Here is a 23,401-nt window from a genome sequence, read left to right on the forward strand (position 1 = left end):
GTGAGCCGTTCGGAGGTGTTGCAGCCTGCATGTACATTCTGTTCTAGCAGAAGGCTTACTTATCCTCTCATTGTGGATAGGCACAAGTGCAGCTCAGTGAGCGTTGCAGCTGATGGGATGTGCTGGAGGTAGCTCTCAAAGGAGCTGCTGCTCTCAGCGTGGCTACAGAAATGTGACTCTCGGGCGGTTTCTGCCCCCTTGGCTGAGGAAAACACAGTTGGTAGAGGTGTGCGAAAAACTCAAGTGTTTTGCCCTTGGTTGCGATCGATCTTGCCGGACGGCATCCGTCGGTCCCCCCGTGACTGTTCTTTCTCTGCTTTGTTTGCCCCCGCACAGGTGACAGCACAGGCGCCTTGCTGTTCCTCTCCCAGGCCCTTGTGTCAAGTAGCAGCAAAGCATGTTCTTGTTTGTTGTTTGCTGCAGGTGGAAGAGGGATGGAAGTGGCAATAAAGTTGCTCATCCAGTTACTGGCAAAAACACCTTGAGGGTCCCATAAACTCTGTATTGTAATTCTGTCTCGAATCCTGCTGTACGACTGCTCAATCTCATGAGGTTTGAGCAGTTTTCTTCATGGTGAGTCCAAGTTCTTCCTTCCTTTGAATACCTGTGCATTGTCAGCAGACTTTTTCCCCCACCTTCCTTTTCCAGGTCACTTAACAAAAGCTGAGTGGCACAAGTCTTTTCAACTTGTGGGGTTCCACAGGTGAGTTCTTGGCTGGCTGTTCCCTCTTATTCTGTCTTTTAATTAGTTATCCATAGCCAGACTTTCCATCTTATGCTATGGCTGCTTAGTTTTCTCAAGTCCTTTGGAAAATGGCATTGACTGCATGAACTGGGTCATCCTTATGTAACTGAGTCTAAATTACACAGCTCACACTTGGACTTGTTTGTGTGTAATGGAGTATCCAGAACCTTAATCGGAACAGGAATGCGAACAGGAATGCGTATAGGAAATGGGAGAACACCTGAAACTAATTGTTCATCTGGCTCTAACAATGTAACTTCATGGTCTTATTTGAAAAGGATTGCTGACCTTACTCCTTTGCTTTTCAGTTAGAAAGCTAGATGTATCCAGGTCGTGTTCATAATTTTACTGGAGGATATTTTTGAGCCGCTTGGGGAAGAATGAAGGTTGCATGAACATCTGTCCTCTGACCAAAATTGATCTCCAGTTAAGACTAGAGTTGTTGAAAAGGATCTCTTTTTTGTCCTGGTGGTTTGGCTGCACCATTGCTCATCTTGTCTGCGGGAGACTGGGTTGACTCCAGCAGAGAGATTCAGTGCTAGACACTTCCTACTTTTCTCTTGGAACTTCGTTCTCTTCTTAATTAACGCATCGGCATTTGGGCCAGACCCTAATTGCACAGCTCAGCGGTGCTGTCATTTTCCTGGCACGGGGCTCCAGTCAGTGCTGTGGCCGAGACGGAGGAGGCAGGGAGGGCAGAGAAGCGCTGACTCCAAGAGACACCTCAGAGGAAGGCAGAGCACGAGGCCAGAGTCACTAACCCGACTCATAAGGAGTCCGAAGTCAGGATGTGAGGTATTACGCTTCAAATTTGGGACTTAGCTGTAGGCGCCTATATGAGGCTGGCTCACATAGGCTCCTGCTAGGCACCCACAAGGACCAGACTTTGGGATAAGCTTCAGTTGTCTGTTGTGGTCAGAAAGAGAACTGAGAGCCTAGGAGGCTTGATGGTTCAGTTCTGTCACTGGTGTTCAGGAGATGCAGGTTTAAATCCTTCCTTTTGTGTCTGTTTCTTTATGCCAGGCAGAAGACTTGTAGCCATAGGAGACAGAGAGAGGAACTGTAGCCCCTTATGGATAGTGCACAAGTTGCGTTGCCTGGTAATTCCTCTGGGTTCTGAGAGATTGGACTAGATCTGGCAAAGCAGGAGTGAACACAGTCTCCCTTTCCTTAGGTGCAAGTGTGCTGAGAAACAGATTCTGCAGGAGAGTGCTGTCTATCATTCCCTAGATGGATTTTTGTCTTCCAGTTTAATGCTGCCATCAGAATCTGAATGATGCGCAGGGCTAGTGGGGATAACGGGCCAGGAGAGGTCAAATGTCTTGTCTGATGTGTCCTATTGGAGCCAGTTCTTCCCCTGCCTGAGAAGAGACCCTACGCATCAGGATGTTGATTTGTCTATCTTGGGGGCTGTCTTTTTGAGCTTTTTCTTTGGAGTTATTGGACCATACTGTGCCCTTCCTTTGAGCAAGGATTCAAGCCATGAAATAACAGAAACATGAAAGGTGTGTACCAGGAGAGGCTAAGCTGGGTGGAAGGTTAAGAATGTTTACCAGCAGTACAAGAGACAACTGCCAAATACATACAAATAAGTACTGATTTAGCCTTTAGGTTCCAGTGTTAAGAATAAACATTTTGGCCAGTATGCTGCTCCCTCTGAAGGGCTTTTGAAGCATCTGTATTTTAGACCCTTTGACTCCTCACTAGGTAAGAATAGGTGGAAGTGAACATAATGAAAAAGCCAAACAGATGTTCTCTGGCTTCAAGTGTCTCATATATGTGACAGGACTGTCATCTTAGCAAGAGGGCAATATACAGCTCAAAAAAAAGCAGGGCCAGCACAAAACACAGAATTTGGCTTTGGTCTTAAATGGAAACCATGCCTAATTGTTCTTTAATTGGCTTTTAACTTTTTTTTGATGCCCTGAATGTTGCAAACCCCTTCTTTTTTTCCTTTCTTGGCTACAGGAATTTTGCACTGTGAAGCGAAAGGTCACAAGCTGGGAACTTCTGTTTTGACACACCCTGAATGTCCTGTAACATGAACGTTACATGAGCAAAAAGGAAACCGTTTTTGTGTCATTTAGGCTTCCAGCAGCACAAACTTCTTCCTGTTGCCACCTAAGAGCAGGAGGAGCTGGATGACAAGGGCTCTCCCTTTTCTGAAGAACCTCAGTTTACAGAACAACATGAATGCTCAGGTTGGTGGGATGGCTGCTACCCATTTCCAGCTGTACTGAAGGTGGCAGCGTGTTCAGGCCTCCCTTGGATGTCTGTGAGCCAGCAAGTGCCTGGCGCAGTCGGGAGTTGCACAAGTAGGTGGAAAGATAATCTGTGCTCTGTAGAGGTCTTTGACCTGTGTTTCATCAGGTGCTGTTGTCTTGTACCACAGGCCAAAGACCTTTGGGGGTTTAACCTCCTGGTCAGGGTGGGTCCCGTCAGAGCAGGCCGCTAGCCTGTGATGAGGAGCTGTGAGAAGGCTCATCTGGAGCCTTCCCCCGTGCACCCTCTGCCCCCTGGCCTGGCACCTGCCTTTAAGCCCTGGCCTTGGCCCCGGCCCTTGCATGGGCTGTGGTGTCGGTGTGCCATGCCTGGCCCTGTACCTCGCTGATCCTGATGTGGCTTCCTGGTGTGACCGGGGACCTGCCTCGTCCCTGCAGCCTGGCCTGGTGGTTGGCAGACTCTGGCTGACCCTTTCACCGTTGCGGCACCTGCTCCGCTGTCCTTGCTCAGACCTGGTTACCACTTTCATTGCTGAGAGACACCTTTGTGTTAAAGAACTGTATTTATTTGGAATAAGGAGTGTTGATGGTGCTAATGCATAATTGATAATCGATGTAATTAGGTATTACATTACAAACAAGGCTGTATTATTTCAGGTACTCGCTACAAAAGCACACAAAACTGTGAGTGTTCATTAGAGCACTTTTTTTTTTAAATTTAAAGAGAAAAATTGAGGTGAAACAGGCCATCCACCTCCTCTATAAATTGCTTCTTGCAAGATACCTTTGCTCAGGGATGAGTCCAGATTAACATATTCTCAGGCAATCCCTTTGCACTCAAGTACGCAGCTGTGCTGTCCCAAAGATGGGCTTTGTGGGAATTCCTGTCTGCCTCAGCACTAGGAGATGGAGACGATGTGACATACAGCCAAAGCAGCCCTTTAGACTTCTAGAGCTGCATCTCTGCTTGTTAACATTCCATGTTATGTGGGTAAGTCCCTGCTGCAGGTGTGGGATAAGCCCTTAGGTGTGCTTGGAAATGGTGGCCTGGAAGCATCTGTCTTAGTTCTGCTCTGAATTGAACCAGCTGAACTATGCTCACACATGTTCTGTTTTCACTCGTGCCACTGGGAAATGAGAATCAATTTTTGCTTTTCACTGGGTGCTTCTCTGCCCAACGACTGCATCAAACTTGGCATTGGTCAGCTTTTTCAGAACAGCCACGGCACGTTCTGGAAACAACCTGAAAGAGAGAACTTGAAATTAAATGTGGGATAAGAAACTTAAATTATGGGAAAAAGTGGCACTGCAGGTGAGGGAAGAGCTGGTCTGGGAGTGGAAGCGTGCACACACAGACTGAGACCAAGGCTTAAACAGGGTTTTATTTCCAAAGAATACGTAGCCCTTATCGATCTCTGTCTCGTTTAACTCAAATCCCACCCATCTCCTTTTATGATAGTTCCAAGGCTGGGTATCTACTTGGCAGTATTTGGGTTGCAATCTTGCTGCAGCATCCAAGAAGGTTCAGTATTGAACAGAGATAGGTGTGTATTGAGTGTTTCATGCTCTGAAAAGCAGCAGGCCTATGGAAGGATGAGATGTTAAAACTGACGTGTTGTTTCCTCTCCTAGGATTTTTTCTCTTATGAGTCGTGTCTCTTTGTGTCTCCCTGCCCCAAATTAAGACAAAAAGGCAAAGTTATGCTAAGGGCTTTGGCAGCGCTATGTTTGACTTGTCTGTGCTTCTACAGACTTGTACCGTCAGCATGCAGCTCTTGGAGATGCAAAAAGACTTAAAAGCTTTTTACCACTGTCTGGTGTTGGGTTTTGCAAACAAGATATTACCAAGTGTTTAATGAAATACTGTAGAAGTTAACTGAAAAGTTAACTTAGTTGTCCTGATGTGAATTCCAGACTTGGAACCTGAGCTCTGGTAAAAACGCCTCCTCAGCAGAGCAACTACTCTGGACATTAAAGACATGTGAGAGAGCAAATCTTGCTTTACATGGCAGAGAGAAGCAGTAGAGCCCTTTTGAAGCAATTTTCCCAGCCTCTGTGACCTCAATCTTTGGTGTTGACATGAAGAAACAAACACTAATAAGCAGCAGGTCCTCAGCTCTGTCTGGAACTACGCTGGGGCTGGTGGTTCAGAGAAACTCTCATTTGCAAGCCCAAGGGAAATGGAGATCTGTGAAGAGAAAGTGTTCTCTTGTTCTCCCTCTCCTTCCCTATCAGCCTGTAAAGCAGTTGAGTTCTCCACTGAGAATAGTTAGCTGCAGAAGGTGGATCACAAGGACCTATGAGAGGGCTCAAAAAAATCTGTGCATGATGTCTGCTGTTGTCATTAGAAAGAACTGCTGCTCTTTCATTACCTTGTGATGTGGTGTTCTTACACTAAAATATTTCAGATGGGTGGTTGTTTAAAAAATAATACTCTCTCCTGCAGACAGTTACACATTATCTAGTTACTATAGGCATATTGATGTAAAATCTGGACTGATAAATAACTGAGTATAGTGATGTCAAACACTGAAGATAATACAAAATAAATGAAACAGAGTTGAACAACAACATCTTCTGTTCTCCAACTGTCATTCCAGGGTTTCTCTATGCTGCCAAACCATATCTTTTACTACCATGAGTGCAAAATGCACTTCCTCATAAAATAAAACTTAAACTTGAATCAGATGTTACAAGTTTGATGCTTGTATACTCGGGTAGTTAGCATTGATATGTTTCCCCCCCTTTTTTTTTTCTTTTGCTACTTACATTTCAGAAAGTAAAGCAATGCTTAGATGTGATGGAACAAAAATCATTTTCTGGTTGGTCAGTATTCCTTCCATCAGGGCCTCTACAACTTCTTCAATCTCCAAAATCTTTCCAAGCCTACACAGGAAAGTATACGTGTAAGAGCTGTGGTGGTAAAACAGGGGCGGTACTAGCTGATGTAGGATGCTTCACATGGGCACAAACTCAGGTAATTCAAATGCAACCATAATGTGGGTTAAATGACACTGCAGATTTTCTGTAGCCAATGCTATATACCGATTTATCTCCGGTTTTATATAGTCAGTTGGAATACAAGGCCTAAAGGTGGGGCTAGTATGTAGTGCCTCGATGCAAAGAAGGGCGGGCAGGAAGGCAGAGTTCTGATAGTTACCTCGTACTGGGGTTTTTGACAAATCCAGTGTTTATAAAAACCGGACAAAGACACGTAGTTTTTATTCCGTCCTTTCCCAGGGTAGACAGCTCCTCTGTCAGAGCTTTGTGAAATCCAACTGCAGCAAACTTGCTTGAACTGCGGGAGGGGGAAAAAGCACAAATGAGAAGAGAAGGCAGAAATACTATTTCTAGCTTTCTACAAAGGGAAATGGCCTAAAAGATCACACAGTACTGACTAGGAGGCAAAAAGAAAATGTAATCCAGCTGAGAAGAGAGGGCAGGGAATAATTCTAACCTTCCCTGTGCCAGAGTGTAGTGCTGGATTAGATATTGCTGCTTGGGGGAGTAATTGTGGCATGCAGAGTGGGTGTCTTTCAGAAAAAGTTGCCTTAGCTGCAAACAGACAGATGAACGTCAGGAATTCTTAGAAAATGGTAACTAATGTGCCTCAATCGATGGACTTCCCGTTTTTCCCATGTGAGAAGAGTCTTAGAAGGAACGCAGCCTGAATCTCTAAAATTAAGAAGGATGGGCAGGGTAGAAATGGAGAACAACCCTCTACTGTTTCTCGTGCCACACAGGAGCGTCTTGTGACACTCGCGTGTGAGTTTTGAAATAGAGGAGCATTATGCGTGCAAAAGTTGAGGAACTTACTGCCACAGAAATTGGTGCAGGCCAGGAGTATAAATCAACTTCAAAGAAAGTTGAACCAGAGAATCAGTTTACTGACTGCTGTTGATTTGAACAGTGTAATCCCAGTAAAATCCCTGGCTGGGGAGTTCTCACGTTGCCGACAGCGAGCGACTCTCTAAGAAGGAGCGTTCCCAGGGGAAGATTGCTCCGCCTGGAGCTGCTATTATAGAGGGCTAGATCTGACACAGAATGACAAAATGCAATCTAACAGCTTTTCTGTTCGTGCACCGTGACTCGAGTGCTTCTAGTAGAAATAGGCAATGCATCGACCTCTCAGTTGCATCAGTTAGGTTGCTCACAACACAGTAAGCATCGTCATGTTTTTGCCTTCTGAAAGGTAATTTTGCAGTCAAAAAGCAATTTTATCTCACGATGGCAGAAGTATTTCTATACACTAGTCACTACCACAATGGTAGAAAGATCAAAAGCTACTCATTAGGGGTTTACTTGACAACACTACAACAACTCACAGGAGTGCTACTTTCTAAGAATGACAAGGGAAGAGGATACCTTTTTTGCCAAGCAAAAGTCTGGATCAGTGAGGGAGAGAAAAAAGAAGCTTGCATTAGCTGATGTGTCACATGACTATTCCTTCATACAAGCATTGCTCCTGATTCAGTCAGAGCTCATAAGCAAATCGGCAGGAACTTCCAGGCATCCTTAAGTGCTGGCGGTTGTGCTCTTTTCCTCCTTGGCATGGTCCTTTGGACGTACCGTATTCAGCAGGAGGACTATTTCGGTTACTCTGTGCTTTCTGATGGAGAAGACGCAATTAAAAATAAAAAAAATGAAGAGAGCCGATTTTAAAATCACTTACCAGTAAGCCACCATGAAAGAAGTCACAAAATGACCTGCTGCCGAAGCCACCGTGACAACGTGACCGTGGTTGTTGTTCATCATGGTTGGTAGAAAAGCTCTTGTGGTCTTGAAAGTCATGGAAACCAAGAGGCAAACATGGGGGCGGGGGTAGAGGAGGAAAAGAACAATGTTTTCTTAGGCAGATTCAACACTGACCCTGAAGTCGACTATAAACAGGAGCCGATTCTCACATCCTTCCTGTGCCGCTTTTTAGGTTTCAGGTGTCAGCGGCAATGCTGCCAGTGTCTCACCCCAGCACGTACAATAAAACACTCGCTCAGCAATCTGTAGCATCTCTTTTCTTCTGCTGCAAACAACAAGTCCTTAACAGCTGAAACCCTCCCACTCTGTAACCCCTGCTGGCAGCTGCCCTACCCCAGGGGTCAGCTGCAGGCATGCCAAAGACCCAGGGCTCAGCTCTGATAGGGCCCAGCTGTGTCACCTTGACTCAGGCTGCTGGGAGAAAGTCCGCAGAGAGATGAGAGAGGTACAAAACACGAGGAGAGGCAGGGTTGATGATGGGAGACGGGCTCAGAAGTAGCTCAAGGAGACAGGAGGGAAGGTGGCGACACAGCGAGGTACAAACCGCGAGGGGAAGAGCACCCAGGGAGATCGGCTGGGCTGGTGGGTGCAGTCAGGGAGGGGCCAGGCCTCGCTGTGCCCTGCAGCTGGGCTGTGCTGGGAGCTGTGGGGCTGGCCCTCCCCTCCCCTGCTCTGCCCGACCCGCACCTGCCAGACCCTGCCTGGCCATTCGGGCCACGTGCCGGCTGCCCTTTGTGCGGTTCAGCCGATAAAAACATTGCTTTGTATGTTTCAGCTGTGTATCTTCTACTTGCAGGGTCTCGGCGCTATGCTGCAGGTGCCGAAACTACCCGATGCAAAGAGAACCCTAATACACCTCTGACAGAGACCAACCCATGCTGCAGATGAGGCCGCCACCGGCTAGCTCACGCAGAGGAAAGAGAGAATGAAAAAACTGGGCCAGGCTCAGATCAGCAAGAGGATAATCAGGTTTCCCAGCAGTCAGTCTAGCTGGGTGCCCCTGTGCTATACATGTCCGAAAGACGCTTCTGTAATTCACTGGTTGCTGAAAATAATTGTTAGTCTAACTATGCCTCCTCAGCAACGCTCCCCAAAAAACGTAGGTATGAAGATGGTAGTGGCCCTTACCCAGATGTGAGCAAGAATGTTGACTTCAAACATTCTTTCAATCTGGTGGTCCTGAGTCGAGAGCAGGTCGGCAGCTGTAATCACGCCAGCGTTATTCACCAGGATGGAGACATCCCCAATGTCCTTTTTCACCTTTTGGACAGAAAAAAGCCCAGAAAGGTGCGTGTCATTAGTTATAAAAAAAATGCAAGGCTGTGGAAGATGAGCGACAATTTAATTCTTAACGTTGTTCCTTTTAGGGAGAGGAAGATGGCGCCACATTTCCAGATGTGGTAGGAACTGTGCAGTAGTACCATGAAAGCTGGTTTAGCTCTGATGCTTCTCCCTTAATTACTGCCAGTATTTATAGTCTTCCACACGTTGCCCACAGACACAGTATGCTCTGCGTACTCACAGTTGAGACTATGGACGTACAGACTGTTTTGAGCCAGCTGGACCATATCCTTTACAATAAAATGTTTCAAATGTCCCCAGTGTTGTCTGTGTGCTGTTCAGGAAACTAAAAAGCAGAAGTTCCTTCAGGAGCTGGAAGCCTAAAGAGCAAACTTGGCAACAAGGCGCGATACGCCAGAGCCTCACAAAAGAGGATGAGACTGGCTGCGATCTCGGAAGTGCTACTTCACTCTCCGTACAGAAAGCAGCCAGAAGCGGGGAGAGTCCAAGGGCTGGCATGACTTGTGTACAGTACCTCTTCTCTTGTTTGCCTGACCTTTCTGAAAACCGAGCACGTTTGGGTAAGCCTTTGGACGTGCCCCTGCTCCCCTACCTTCTCTGCAGCGCTGTAGATTTCCTCCCTTTTGCTGCAGTCCACCACGAAGGCTTGAACAGTGGCTCCCAGCCTTTCGCATTCTGCTGCCGTGTCCTCGACGCCATGCTGTAAGAGGCAGAAAAGACAGACATGCATGCGCAGCTGTACCCTGCCCGCGTGTCGCTGCTCGGGCATGGCGGCAGACCAGTTAGAGGCTGAAGATTTGTCCTGATTGCATAAACGCTGCCAAGCCCTGGAACGGTTCATGGCTACCCAGGGAAATTCAAGCTGTAGCCGGGGTCCGTGGGAGGACTAGTATTCCGACCTTAAATTTCAGACCTGCGTAGAGTGACCGCCACAAAGGGAATGTGGCAACAAGAGTGAGTTTGCCTTGGTAAAGCACACGTAGCTAGGCTGCAGAAAGGGGGCACTCGGTGACTTTCACAGCACGGCAGGCAGACACCGTGACTGTAAGCAGAGCTCTTGAAACACAGGCCCAGCTGACGCCCCCGAGATACGAAAAGTGGCCCTATGCGTTTCTGTATTCACAGACTGGATGTGAGAAGAGAAGTGTGCTCCAAAGTGCACAATGTAGAGAGACGCTTCTTGTGAGAACAGCGTTTGACACACACAGAAGCTCCCCTGTGTCATTATTATCAACCCACTAAGTGAGGGCAGAAGTGACTTTGCTGTAGCCTTGTCCCCAGGTGCCAGAAAGCCATGCCAACGGGGACCCGTGCAGTGAAAAGCCCCAGTTCACAAATGGCCTGGGACAGCTCAGCACTTGACAGAAGCTGTGCAGGTCCCTGGGGTGGGTGACCGGGCAGCTCCACGCAGCCCCAGCTGCTGCTTAAGGCTGATGGCCCCCAGGAATGAGGCCTTTGTCAAGGCAGTTGGATTGGGGAATCGTAGAATCATAGAATAGTTTGGGTTGGAAGGGACCTCTGAAGGTCATCTAGTCTAACCCCCCCGCCGTGGGCAGGGACATCTTCAACTAGATCAGGTTGCTCAGAGCCCCGTCCAACCTGACCTGGAATGTTTCCAGGGATGGGGCATCCACCACCTCTCTGGGCAACCCGTGCCAGTGTTTCACCACCCTCAGCGTAAAAAATTTCTTCCTTAGATCTAGCCTAAATCTACCCCCCTTTAGTTTAAAGCCATCCCCCCCTTGTCCTGTCGCAACAGGCCCCGCTAAAAAGTTTGCTGCCATCTTGTTTATAAGCCCCCTTTAAGTACTGAAAGGCTGCACTAAGGTCTCCCCGAAGCCTTCTCTTCTCTAGGCTGAACTCTCTCAGCCTTTCTTCATAGGAGAGGTGTTCCATCCCCCCGATCTTTTTTGTGACCCTCCTCTGGACCTGCTCCCAACAGGTCCGTGTCTTTCGAAGCATACTCCTAAAACCTTTGGCATCCTCCACCTCCTTTGGCACTGTGTTTCAGTGCCTGCTTACACCCACCCTTACAACATATTTCCCAGCACCAAAGCCAGGTCTCGCCCGCTACTAAGTTTATTCCTTTTTCCCCATTCCAGTGGACATGGACAACACTCGACTTGGCAGCAGCCCTTTACGCATCGGGAGGCTGGTGCCATGCCTCCTCCCACCCCTCCAGCGTCTGGCCTTAGCCGTAATGGGTAGCATGAACAGACACTGAAAACAGTCAACAATATCCTCCCTATTTATAAAACCCCTTATGCTAGGCTTGTCTCGGGGTTTTTTTTCTTTGTTTGTTTGTTTGTTTGTGGTGGGCTGCGGGTTTTTTGCAGCTTCAGGATGACATGATGAACTCCTCTGCGGTTTCTGGTCCACTGTGTCAGAAACCTTCCCCGTGCACTGCTGCCCAGCCACTCACCCCCTCTGTACAGCCAATCGCTCCTATGCACAGCACTTTGCCTCGATCCCTACTGAACGACGTTCTGCGTGCTTGTATCTGTCCATCGTCCGCTTGCCAAGGTCTTTTTGCGTTCCAGTCAATTTAGCTGCAATAAAGAGTTTGGGCTAGCATAAACGTTTAGCCAGGCGCTGCCTACACGTGTTAACTGTGCCAGAGGGCAGCAGGGCTCACACACAGCTCAACGCAGTGATGCCCGTCAATATGAGTAGCGAGACATGCCTTCCAGCAGTGTACGCAAAATATGTGAGGCTAGAGAGACAGCGAGCAGAAGGTAAACCTGCTTCCCTGTAGAAGCAGGTTTCTGGCCTGCGCACGCCGCCTTCTGCCAGCCTAGGCAGCGGTTCCAACAGCAGCTTGCTGACCACTGCATTCCCTCTTGCAGGTACTCTTTGACGTGCTGTGCATGCCACCCCGCTGATTAGCACTGCGTAACTGTGGGACCCAGACACCTACGTCCTCTGGTGCAAGTCAAGACATGAATTGTGCCATTACCTTATTGATGTCCCACAGAACCAGTCTGCTTTGACGCTTGGCGAACTCCAAGGCAGTCGCTCTCCCTACACCATGGCCAGCACCCGTGATGAGAACAAGCTCTCCGCTGACAGACTTTCTCTTCGCAGGGACAAAAAGCTTCACAAAAGCCTCTAAGTAGGAGTAGACGAGCGTACCCAAGAACAGGAGAAGATCCAGAAAGGGATTCATTGTTTTTCTGGAAGTCCTTTGATTGCCGTACCGAGCTGGGCCCTGCAACGTCTGACGGCAGCACAGCGGGCCCGGGGCGGGGGCGGGAGCGGGGCGGGCCCGGGGCGGGCCCGTGTGTGCGGTGATGCACGGCTCAGCGCCGCTCCCGCGGGGGCCCGCCCGGGCGCGGTGGGGCTGCGCGGGGGGCGCTCCCCTCCATCGCCGCCAGGGGGCGCCCGCGGCCCGCCCGAGCACGCACCGCTCGTCCTGTCAGTCACAGGCCTCTGCCCCGGCAGCGACCACCCCCTCGCCGCCGCCCTCCCCGCGCCGCCCGGCCCGCCCCGGCCGGGCCCCGGGCTCCCCTCGCCGCGCGGGGCTCCGCGAAACGCGGGGACCGCGATCGCCGAGGCCGGGGCGCGCCCGCGGCGCGAGGAGCGCCGGCCGCCCACGGTCCGACGGGCCGCGCGCCCGGCCACGCCTCCCAGGGCAGCAGCAACCAATCAGAGAGCGGCGCTTGGGGAGGGGCCTGCCCGTGGGCGGGGAAAAGCCTGTGGGCTGGAGGCGCTCGCGATTGGTGGCGCTCCGCCCAATGAGAGGCGAGCTTGTAAAGAGGGCGGCGGGGGTGGCGGCGGCGGCCGTTGGGCGGGAGGGGCAGCGCGGCGGAGGCGCGGTGCGGCCGGCGCTCGGGCGTCCCCGGCGGCTCCCTGCGCGGGGCGGGGGCGGTAGCTCGGAGCGGGCTGCCTCGCCCAGCTGGTCCAGCGCCCGCATCTCTGTCCTGGGCCCCGTCCCAGCCCTGTGGAGCTGAGGCAGGGGTTGCTCCTGCCGAGGTGGGGTCGTTGGCGGCGTCGATGCTTCTTCTCGCCGGCGCCCTGCGTGCGGCCACGGTGCCCGGTTTCCCTCCGGCAGTCGCCGTGTTTTCTTCCACTGTTGTGCTGTCCACCCAGCCTGCCCGGTGTGTTCTCCAGCGCCGCCCGCCCCTCAGGTACCGTGGCCTGTTGATGGTGAAGCTGGGCGGTGTTCTGACCAGGCTGGGACCGCTGCTCCAGAGTCTCAGAGCCTGTCGGAGTCGGTGGCTCTGCTGGCGTTTGGCCCTGTTGAAGTAGGGCCCTGTTCTCGAGGGAGCAGCCACCTCATCGCTGGGCCAAGATCTCAGGGCTGCCTTGCCATCCCCTACCAGCTGAGGGGGAGCTTGGCACGGGATGTGCTGTGTAGCTGAGGGTGTCCTGTTTGGACATGGCAGGAACAAAAATTAGGCTGTCCTTTAAAATTGAACTGATGCAGCTATTGAAAAATACAAAAGTGATGAAACATTGACCTGTGTATGGAGGCTGGCACCCTATCAAGTATGCTCTTTTCGCCTTCTCTGTTAAAGATTTTATGATCCTCAAGTGGTTCATGAGTTGAATCGTGCCCTTGAGAACATCACCTCAGCAGTTAATGTGACAGCACATGCATGCTGTAACTGTGACCATTGAATTCTCAACTTCAGTGTGAAGCGGAACCTACTCTCCTAGATGCACCTGAAGTTTTCATAGCATGAGTGAGGAGTTTAGAATTGGAACTGCTGTTTTTGAAAAAGCCTGGCCTTTTCTGCTAGTTACAATCTAATATTCCTATCTGGTTTCAAATAGCAGGGTTAATACTTAATGTGTGAGCTGCTTTTTTTTTTTTATCTCAAACTCATTGGTCCTATCACCACCTTGCTCAGGTGTTAAGTTGTTAAAACCTGGATGCATTTTTGCAGAGGACGTATATTTCCTTATATGCTGGAAGTGATTATTGATTTAAAAAAAAAAGCTTTTCACTAAGAACTTACAGATATCTTGCTTTTAGAGTACTCCTGTAGGTTATAGCCCCTTGCTAAGCTTTGAGCCTCTTATCTAGAATAATCCTCTTTATTTTTGTAATAGTTAAAAAAACCCAATTGAGTACAGGAAGGCCCCTTTGTGTGTTGAAGGAAATCTGTGTAGAATTTTTAAGAGCTGGTGATCAGATGCTGTAACCCAATCTGCTGTTAAGTATTTTATTGTTGACTGGTCTTTCAGCTCCTGAAAACCCATGGCAAAATAAAATCACTAGAGGTCTCAAGTATTTTCTTCTTTTAACTTAACTAGTTTGATAGTTCTAGCCTTCTTTAAAATTGAAAAACAAGGTATGTGTTATCCTACTCAGTATTGCACAAAATTACATTTTGGTGGTCACAGCGACTTGTAGAGCTGTGTTGCTCAGGCTTTTGGATATTTCTTTCTTGCTCTTACCTAGTCTACCACTGGATGTGTGAGCAGGACTGTCGTAGGTTGGTTTGTTGATGAAATGCCAACATGGAGATTTAATGCTGAAGCAGGCCTTCCTGCTGCATTTATGGTAAATATCTTTGAGGTGTTCCTTGGATATGATTAACAACTGGTCGGTGTTCCACACAGTCTGGGATGGCATTTCTATTTCTCAGCTTCTCACTCATGCTATGAAATCTTCATATGTGTCTAGTAGAGTACTCTTCTGCTTCAAGAAGCTGGAGGTAAAATTCAGGATTTGTTGGTCCAGGCATACAGATGCATGATGTTTGAAAGAAGCAATAATATATTACTGAGAGCTGTTTTGTGGAAAAAGCGTAGTCTGTTCCACTTGCTATAATGTACTATGCAGGTCTGGGATTAAATAATAGGGTTAAAGCCTAATGAATGAGGTACTCTTTTTTTTCTTTCAGTAACTCATCTGCGAACTGTTGGTCCCATCTTCATCCTCTTAACATGTTCAACAGTTATAATGTTAAGTTCTACCACAGCAAAGCTCTCACCTCCCCGTATCCAGGATCATGTGTTGAGCGTAGCCAAGTTCCTGAAGATAAAGTGGACTGGCTGATTGAGTGGAAAGATTATAATCCTGTGGAGTACACTGCGATGTCTGTTTTGGCTGGACCTAATTGGGCAGATCCCCAAATCAAGTGAGTGGAAATTGTGGCTCTTTTTTCCTGTGAATGTGGAAGCAGAAAGTAGTGATCAGCTGAGTTAATAAGATCATTAGCTTAGGGGATATGTGATTCTACAGTGATGTGTGAAAGTCAAGACCTAGAAAAATGGTGGTTAGAGAACTGAATGGTTTGGATTAGCTGTGAAGGTCTTTGACACGTGATTTTACTGAGCTGGTGATTGAGATAAGAGTAGTGTTAATTGGAATAATGGACAGCTGTGTCCGTTGTTGTGTAGTGCTTCTTCTCTGTTGTGAGCTAAGTAAAAATCTAATTCTCCATAGGAATTTGGGAGAACATTTTCATAATATACTTGTTTGTTTGTTCATGGATTGAATGCAAGATGAGAAAAGAATTAAAGTAGAGTTGTAGTTTGAGAGTTGAGTGCTCTGACTCAGGAAGTGTGACAGGTTGAATGCATGACTAACTTTTTTTGTGAATGTGTGTATTCATTTTTATTGATTCTGTGAATATATTTTCCTCTCAAGGAATGCTGTATGCTTCTTGGCTAGAAAGTTAGATGCATGCATCTAATGCAACCTGTGATAATGTGGTGATTCCTGTGTGTGCACACCTGTGTAGAAAGATCAGAAGAAAATGGCACTTGAGGTTTCAGCCTTACCTTCCTTGTTTCCCATTGCTGTGTGAACATGTGCTTCTGTTTGCTCTTAATGGTTTAGTATTCTGCTGATTGCAAGGTACACTACTCTTCAGACTCCATAGGGCTGCTGATATTCTGCTAAGGCATAGTTGGGAAAGTGTCAAGTAATCTTTTATTAGGTGTTGGTAATAATTGAAAATGCGGAGTCATTTTTTAGGTATTACTGTAACTTCCCAAATGAATTATGTGTGGAAGAAGCTAGTCAGTAGATTGAAACCTGTGATGGTTTGGGAGGAATTGCTTTTGGGAAAGGAAATACACTTCTGTAGACAGATAGCTGCTTCTCTGCTGGTTTTTCAGAGGTGCACATAGGAGATTGGCATTAAGCTAATTTTGAAAGTAGGTGATTATTAGCTTGTAATTCTGATAAGTCATATCTAATAAAAATTTCTGCTCAATTTTTTTAATTAGCAAAATCTTTTTTAGTTTTATCATTTTTAGTTTTATCAATGGATAACATCCTTCTATGTTCTCTAACCTTAACAAGAACACTTTTGAAACACTTTGTCTAAATGAAAATCTAGAGAGATTCAATGTTAAATACTTTAGAGTGGCGCACTTATGTCTGCAGAACTAAATACAGGGAGACTGTCATCAGTAAAGGTTGAGACTTCATAGCAGCCTATAGAAAAGGGAGGGCCTGCAACTTAAGTTCTGGTAAAAACTGCTCATTGGTCAAATGGGTGTTGCCAATCTGGTGGTTGGCCTTCAAGCTTTTGTGGGGCAGAGGAGTGTGTTGCATTTTATAACTTATCTCTATTGAATTATTCTTTTCCACACAGTGATAAAGGTTTTTCTCCCAAATTCAATGAGAGAGATGGAGAAGTGGAGAGGAGGAGTCTGAATGGCTTGTATGTGGTTGAAAATGGGAGGCCCCGGTGAGTGTTTTTTTTTGTTTGCATATTCATTTCACTGTTGTAGTTTCAGAGCTCTTACAGGTCTATCAGTTTTGATACATGGTACCTGCTAGAACAAAATCAAGATAGTCTCCCCTAGAGACAGGAAAAATGATACCTCAGGGCCAGAGAGTTCTTTCTGAAAGAACGTTGTGGCAGAGAGGCACTAAAAGGTTAGCCACTACTAACACAACAGAGGGTTGTGGTGATGCTGGAGTTGGAGGAGGTCTAATGCTGTTAATAGTAGGGTCTGTTGAATTAATTGTTTCCACAGTTTGACCAGGTGTTGGGCTCTGAAGCTTTTGTACTGCTTGTGTGCTATGGCAGAGCGGAAGAGTATTTCCTTCCACTGACAAATCCTGACATAGCACAGATGGGTAATCTCACCGAAAATTTTCTTTTCTTTCTGCTGTTTGTACATAATTGAATGCTCTGTGCAGCTATAGTCTTGGAAACTAGATTGCAGATTGCAACCTTTCAGACAAGGTTGTGTGCACAATGAGAGTAACACTTGGTCAGGAGTATCTCAGGACACAAGATCTGGGAAATGACAAAGCCATTTTGTATATTTCCTTTCTCTGTACTATCAAACACAAAAAGAGGTTGATGAAGGAGGAAACCACGCTGTCTCTCTTGCTTTTTAAAGCATATGGTGGCACCGAATGTATGTTGCTATCCTTCCCTTTGTTGTTATTTAAGCTTCTTTAAAGCTACTTTTTAGATTAATTGGAGCATATTTGGCATGTGGGGAAGTAAATATGTTGAATGTACTGTTCCACTTCTTTCAGAAATCCATCGGGAAGGACTGGCCTCACAGGCAGAGGTTTGTTAGGGCGCTGGGGACCAAACCATGCTGCTGATCCTGTTGTAACTAGGTAAGGGACAGGTGACTGAAAGGTGCCCTGCAGTAGAGCAAAAGAACCATGCGTTTTGCTTTTTCTGTGCATCTCTGGACAGGCTATTACTTTTCATGGGCCTTTTGTGTGTGTTCCTGTATGTGTAAGCCCATTCAGATATGGGTATCTGAATGGAGAGATATATAGACATGTGGAACACTAATTTCGTAATTTTTTTAGTCTTCATCTCTGGAAAAGAGTAAGGACTCACTGCTAATGACAAGCAATCACTTCTGAAATGCTGAGGAAACAGATTTAAAAAAAAAAAAACAACCCAGGAAATATAATTCAGTAGAAATACATTATACAAATAATCTTCAGTAACTAATGTAAAAACTGAAAGGATTACATGATGCTTTGATACTGTATACATAATATGCCAAAAGGCCTTAGATGAGGCATGTCAAATTGCAGGAATAGGCTTTTTTATCATAATGACTCAACTGCAAAAAAAAAAAGCAGTGTGCCTGCTTTTGCTCTGTAAGAAATACTGACTTGGCCTAGTATATTATAGGAGGAGGTGGGGTTAGGCTCCTCTTTTTTTTGTCAGTGTATGCTCTGTTTTAATGGTGTTTTTACCAGCAGGATCTGTGTGTACATGCTATTTTACACAAATAAAGCATTCAGAAAAGATTGCATAGTTAACAAAGGTGCAGGCTAAGAAGTGCCATGCTGAAGATAGAACCATTGTGAAAATCATCCTAATGCATTTTACTTCTTCCCCTTTTCAGAAGGCTGCCAATGATACGGAGTTGTCCTTGAAAGTAAAAGAAATACTGTTTTTATTTTGTCTTTGCTTAGATAGCTTTTGCTTTAACTATTGGTAGTTCTTCTTAATTCTCTACTGAAGGCAATGGTGGATGTTTGTGGCCTTGTGCTGGTGCTGGGTGAGCCGTTCGGAGGTGTTGCAGCCTGCATGTACATTCTGTTCTAGCAGAAGGCTTACTTATCCTCTCGTTGTGGATAGGCACAAGTGCAGCTCAGTGAGCGTTGCAGCTGATGGGATGTGCTGGAGGTAGCTCTCAAAGGAGCTGCTGCTCTCAGCGTGGCTACAGAAATGTGACTCTCGGGCGGTTTCTGCCCCCTTGGGCGGTTTCTGCCCCCTTGGCTGAGGAAAACACAGTTGGTAGAGGTGTGCGAAAAACTCAAGTGTTTTGCCCTTGGTTGCGATCGATCTTGCCGGACGGCATCCGTCGGTCCCCCCGTGACTGTTCTTTCTCTGCTTTGTTTGCCCCCGCACAGGTGACAGCACAGGCACCTTGCTGTTCCTCTCCCAGGCCCTTGTGTCAAGTAGCAGCAAAGCATGTTCTTGTTTGTTGTTTGCTGCAGGTGGAAGAGGGATGGAAGTGGCAATAAAGTTGCTCATCCAGTTACTGGCAAAAACATCTTACAGTTCGTAGCTATCAAGAGGAGAGACTGTGGGGAGTGGGCCATTCCAGGGGTAAGAACAAAGCTCCAGAGCCAGTAGACATTTCCCTGCTGGTAAGGCAACAATGCGATAACTGGCATGTGTGTGATAAAAGCATGTTTTTTTGATGAATGACCTCGTTTTGCAGAGGTGAGGAGAAATGTTCCTTAAACTAGCTTTGCCCAAGCATCGGCTGGTATGCCTTCTGCTGTTTCTGCATTGCTAGGCAGTATTCATATTTAATTCTGACCATGTCTTTTGCTTAATGCAGGCACAATTTAATCCATTGGAGGTTTTGAAGGATGTGTGTGCTTGCTCTTTACAACTAAGTGTAAAGTTCCTCCCATGTCCAGAGTATGATGCAGGTGGATGTAATATACTAAGAACCAGTCAAAAGGGAGTAAAAACAAGTGGAATCTGAGGGATAGTCACTGTTTTTCTTTCCCCCTCCCCCCGCCTCTAAGGGGATGGTGGACCCAGGAGAGAAGATTAGCACTACCCTGAAGCGAGAATTTGAGGAGGAGGCCTTGAACTCCTTGCAGAAATCGCCTGAGGAGAGAGCAGAATTGGAGAAGCAACTCCACAAGCTGTTCAGCCAGGAACACTTTGTGGTGAGCTCTGTGTCTCTTGTGATAGCCTCTTAAGCTATGCATGTAACTTGCAGCTGTATGGAACTTGAAAAAGTGTAGCTGAAATGAAAATAAGCTGTGATGCTCAGGTTGTCATGGTGTAGGAAATGGAAGGGACTATTGAAAACTCTGTAAGGGCAAATGTATTGGAGGAAAAGAAAAAAATCTTCTTACTGATTTCACCTTGTTTGTTGTGACACTGAGCTTGTTTCAGTTTGTTTTGGGCCTTAGGTGTACAGAGGATATGTGGACGACCCTCGTAACACTGATAATGCCTGGATGGAGACGGAGGCTGTGAACTATCATGATGAAACTGGTGGGTATCTCCAAGTGTGCTTTTAGTTGCCTTTTACTCTATATGTTGGTTTGAACTTGGGATGTGTGTTGGGCTGAGATTGGCAATGAAATGGGGGAGCATGCAAGTCAGGTGTAAAATATTGGACTAAAACCAATGGGTGTGAGGGTCTCTTGTCTCCTAAGATATTCAGCCATGACAGGTAGTTGTCGTTCCCCTTTGGTTTCTGTCAGTCTTGAAATAAGGAACATACAGACTGCCTGAAGATTGATTATTCATTTGTCAGCTAGTTCTAAGCTATGGACCATGTGCCTTCGTATGGAGATTGAACATTGGACAAGGGTTCCTTCTTGTCACTGTATTTAACTTGAGTTGGTTTAATTTCCCTTTTTAATGAGTGTGGGGTAGAAGGATAGTCTGTTTCTTTTGTTATTTTTCCTTTAGTAGCTAGTGTGTGCTTCAGGAGCATTGCCTCTGGCTGCTGGCAGATTTTCACTGCGTTTATTGCTTTGGTGTTGTAATTGCTCTGAGACCTTTTATCCGTTACTCTACCAGAGTAATTGTTGGACTTTATTTTACTTCTGTAAATCAGTAGGAATGGGCATACATTGCTAGTTCTTAGATCGATCTATTATCTTGGATTCTCATCTCTCACCTTTTAAGGTAAATCAGTCTAGTTAGGTGTCTGACTTGTTCAAGTCAGAGACTTCATATGGTGACATTTCCACTGTGTTTTGCGTGGTAGATACCAGTGGTGAAGTTTCACATGTCCTTGATTTATCAGCCCCCAGAAACAGTGAAGATACTGTTCCTTTGGCCTCTGTTTCTAATACACTTTTTGTAATACTTTTAAAACCATTTCTTTGGTTGTTGTCTGTGAAGTCCTGGGATTCTTTTTGGAAACAGAGCAAGAAACTTTGGAGAGCAATTCAGAAGTCTTTCTGCATCCCTCCTTAAGTACTATTTTTGATTTTGGGGCCTTTAGTAAAATTTTAATTATTCTGGTTTTCCATAAGCATATATAAGTTTCAGAACTCAGTTTGTCCTGTAGAATAGTACCTGAGAAAGGAAGCAGTCAAATGTTAGGCAAACAAACAAAAGTCAAGGCAGAGGATTGGCTAAACTTGAGGTAGTGAGTGCATGTTGTCATAATGATTTCTAGTAACTTGTCATGCTGCTGATGGTACCCTAGGAGTGGTGACAAGGAGTTAACAGCACCTCTGCCATGCAGATTTGCCTTAAAATAGTCCAAGTATGAAAAAGGTTTCTGGCACAGAATTGATGAGCAACTTAACTGCTTCTCAGAGAAAAAACAATTGAAGGTTGCTGCCTGTGAAGGAGCCATGTGGAAGGGCGGAACTGATCAGATGTGAGAAGAAAAAGCAGGAAAGAAGATGCAATAGCATGTCCTAACTCTTGTTTTGTGAACAGGTGAGACAATGGATAATTTGCCTCTGGAAGCAGGTGATGATGCTGGAATAGTGAAGTGGGTTGACATCAGTGAGAAGCTCAAGCTGTATGCAAGTCATAGCTACTTCATTAAGCTTGTGACTGAGAAACGGGGAGCCCACTGGAGTGAGGATCCTGGTCCTGAGTGCTGTGAGTGATGTAAACAAGGAACCGACAGACACCAAGGGGAGAATGTTTTCCAGCTTTGAAACAGATGACGTTGTCCTTTTCAGTGGAAATTCAGTGAAAATTCCATGAAATTCAGCTGGCAAAAACACTTGGCAGTGATAAATAGAGGCTTTTTCAGAGACTTCAGATTGCTTCTTTTGATTTCTTAGCTAGTGTGAAATGAGATAAATGTGGAGCTGTTACCTTGTTTTGCTTTCTTGTCTTCATTATTTGCAGCCATTTCATAATATCTGCAGATTTGCATGTGTCACGACAGCATGGCAACGCTGGGATTCTGGTTGTAGTTCAGAGGCTGTTCGCTTTAGCTCTGTATTTTTGCACTGATTTCTTGTCAGGAGTATGAATCCTTAAGGGATGTGAGATTTGTAGGATGGTAACCTGAATAATTCTAAGTGCTACATAATAAAGTGAAGTTTCTTTTCTGAGTCGTTTCACTTAACATGTCTTTTCAGTGATTTTTCTATTTTGAGAGACTAGTTTTCACATTTAATTGCTTTCTTGTTTACAGTATGGATGGTATTCACATCTGAATGTTTGACAGTGCCTCTATCTAAAAAGATAACTGTTGGAGGATGTAACTTGATGACTGATTTTTGGGAGCTGGATTTCGAGGTTCCTCTCTTCCTACTGCTTATGGCAGTACAGCTGTTGGGGAGACTGTGCCATAAATAAGATCATTGGAAAGAGCAGCCTTAAAGTGTAATCTTGTAAATTGTGGTGGTTTTTTACAGTTTAGGTAATGTGAGTAACTTGCAGTCAGGAGGCTGATGTGGGTCTTCTATGGCATTTATGCTGATAACAAGAGCTGCACAACAGTTGCTGACATTTCTCCCTGTGTTTTTAATCAAGGGGTAAATGCTGTTAATTGTGTAATAGTGTCAAGAGTTGGTGCCAGTAACGGCTAAAAGTTGTGGTTGAGACCTGGGGAGGGGATCTTAATGAATTTTGAGCCATGTGTTGAAGTAGGGTGGTGATATGGTCTGGAATTACCTTGTGTAACAGTACTGTGACATGCTCATGCATTGTTGAGACTGTCGGCCACATCCTACTTAAGTAACGAATGATTTTAGGGCTTGTTCCTTTTCAACACCACCCCTTCCTCCCAGTTAGCTAATGAAATCTGGAGGACTCATGTGCGTTTATGCGAGGAACCCTGGGAATCTTGTAGAGTTGTTCCTTTCAAAGAAAAAAGTAATGCTAAGCGTTACTAATTTTTCCTTCAATCCTTGCTCACCTCCTCCTGCACATTTGATTTCTTCTGTGGTCTTACTAAAACAGCATGAATGCTTTCTGTTGCAGTAGAAGCTTCCATAGACTTGGTTTATGCAAAATCTTTCTTCAAACTGTAGGTAAGATCTAGTGGTTGCTTAGGCAGAAACAATTTTGATAAATCTGTCCTCAGCATAGTATGGAGACTGGGTAATATCTGGTAGGGCCAGATCAAGACCTGAGAGAACCTGTGAAACTCAGAATGGACAAAAGGCATAGCCAGCTTCAGGAGTTCCCTTCCCTTTCTACTCCTGGTTTTTGGAAACAGGATCACTGAAATGACCTGGGTATATTTTTTCTTAAGAAAAGATGAAGACAACTAAGAAATTCTATGCTTAGCATTTATTCAAGCTTAACAAGCAATCAGACAAGGTTTGAGAGCGCTGTGCACTATAACCCACACTGGCTTCAGAGGTGGGCATGTGACACAGGACTTGCTTGTTAGTTATCCTCAGTTTCCAGTGCACTGGTGAGACAAAGGGTGGGAATGAGCTGTAGAAAGTTGAAGATTATCTGGAAGTAACAGTAGGAGATGTAGGAGACATCCATAGTTTTCCAGGTATCTGCAGAGTA

At 46.1% G+C, this 23,401-nt stretch overlaps 2 protein-coding genes and 1 long non-coding RNA gene across 5 annotated transcripts; 2 read left to right on the forward strand and 1 right to left on the reverse strand.

The window, feature by feature from the left end:
• The first annotated feature begins 2,872 nt into the window (after window positions 1-2,872).
• Window positions 2,873-9,318, forward strand: LOC143159740 (uncharacterized). The gene is made up of 3 exons (XR_012995213.1): window positions 2,873-2,946; window positions 8,518-9,008; window positions 9,089-9,318. It is a non-coding gene; the product is annotated as an uncharacterized LOC143159740 (long non-coding RNA).
• On the reverse strand, window positions 3,512-12,297 carry LOC143159739 (estradiol 17-beta-dehydrogenase 11-like). Of its 2 annotated transcripts, none has more exons than XM_076337047.1 (7): window positions 11,980-12,295; window positions 9,616-9,723; window positions 8,850-8,981; window positions 7,639-7,745; window positions 6,127-6,264; window positions 5,736-5,852; window positions 3,512-4,210 (listed from the first exon to the last, which is right to left on the reverse strand). In XM_076337047.1, exons 1-7 carry the CDS (start codon window positions 12,187-12,189, stop codon window positions 4,123-4,125), a joined length of 900 nt encoding a protein of 299 aa, XP_076193162.1. In that variant the 5' UTR covers window positions 12,190-12,295; the 3' UTR covers window positions 3,512-4,122. The 2 variants fall into 2 exon arrangements, with proteins under 2 accessions (XP_076193162.1, XP_076193161.1); XM_076337046.1 differs by lacking the exon at window positions 3,512-4,210 and adding an exon at window positions 4,332-4,550 and having other exon boundaries at window positions 11,980-12,297.
• A 559-nt stretch (window positions 12,298-12,856) lies between these two features.
• Window positions 12,857-21,998, forward strand: NUDT9 (nudix hydrolase 9). Of its 2 annotated transcripts, none has more exons than XM_076337049.1 (8): window positions 12,857-13,150; window positions 14,876-15,112; window positions 16,580-16,675; window positions 17,482-17,568; window positions 18,919-19,030; window positions 19,462-19,608; window positions 19,841-19,942; window positions 21,353-21,437. In XM_076337049.1, the coding sequence occupies exons 1-7, from the start codon at window positions 13,017-13,019 to the stop codon at window positions 19,922-19,924; spliced, it is 897 nt and encodes a 298-aa protein (XP_076193164.1). In that variant the 5' UTR covers window positions 12,857-13,016; the 3' UTR covers window positions 19,925-19,942; window positions 21,353-21,437. The 2 variants fall into 2 exon arrangements, with proteins under 2 accessions (XP_076193164.1, XP_076193163.1); XM_076337048.1 differs by having other exon boundaries at window positions 12,858-13,150; window positions 19,858-19,942; window positions 21,353-21,998.
• The last annotated feature ends 1,403 nt before the right edge of the window (window positions 21,999-23,401 follow it).

Source organism: Aptenodytes patagonicus, chromosome 4 (genome assembly GCF_965638725.1).
Source record: "Aptenodytes patagonicus chromosome 4, bAptPat1.pri.cur, whole genome shotgun sequence".
NCBI lineage: Eukaryota > Metazoa > Chordata > Aves > Sphenisciformes > Spheniscidae > Aptenodytes > Aptenodytes patagonicus.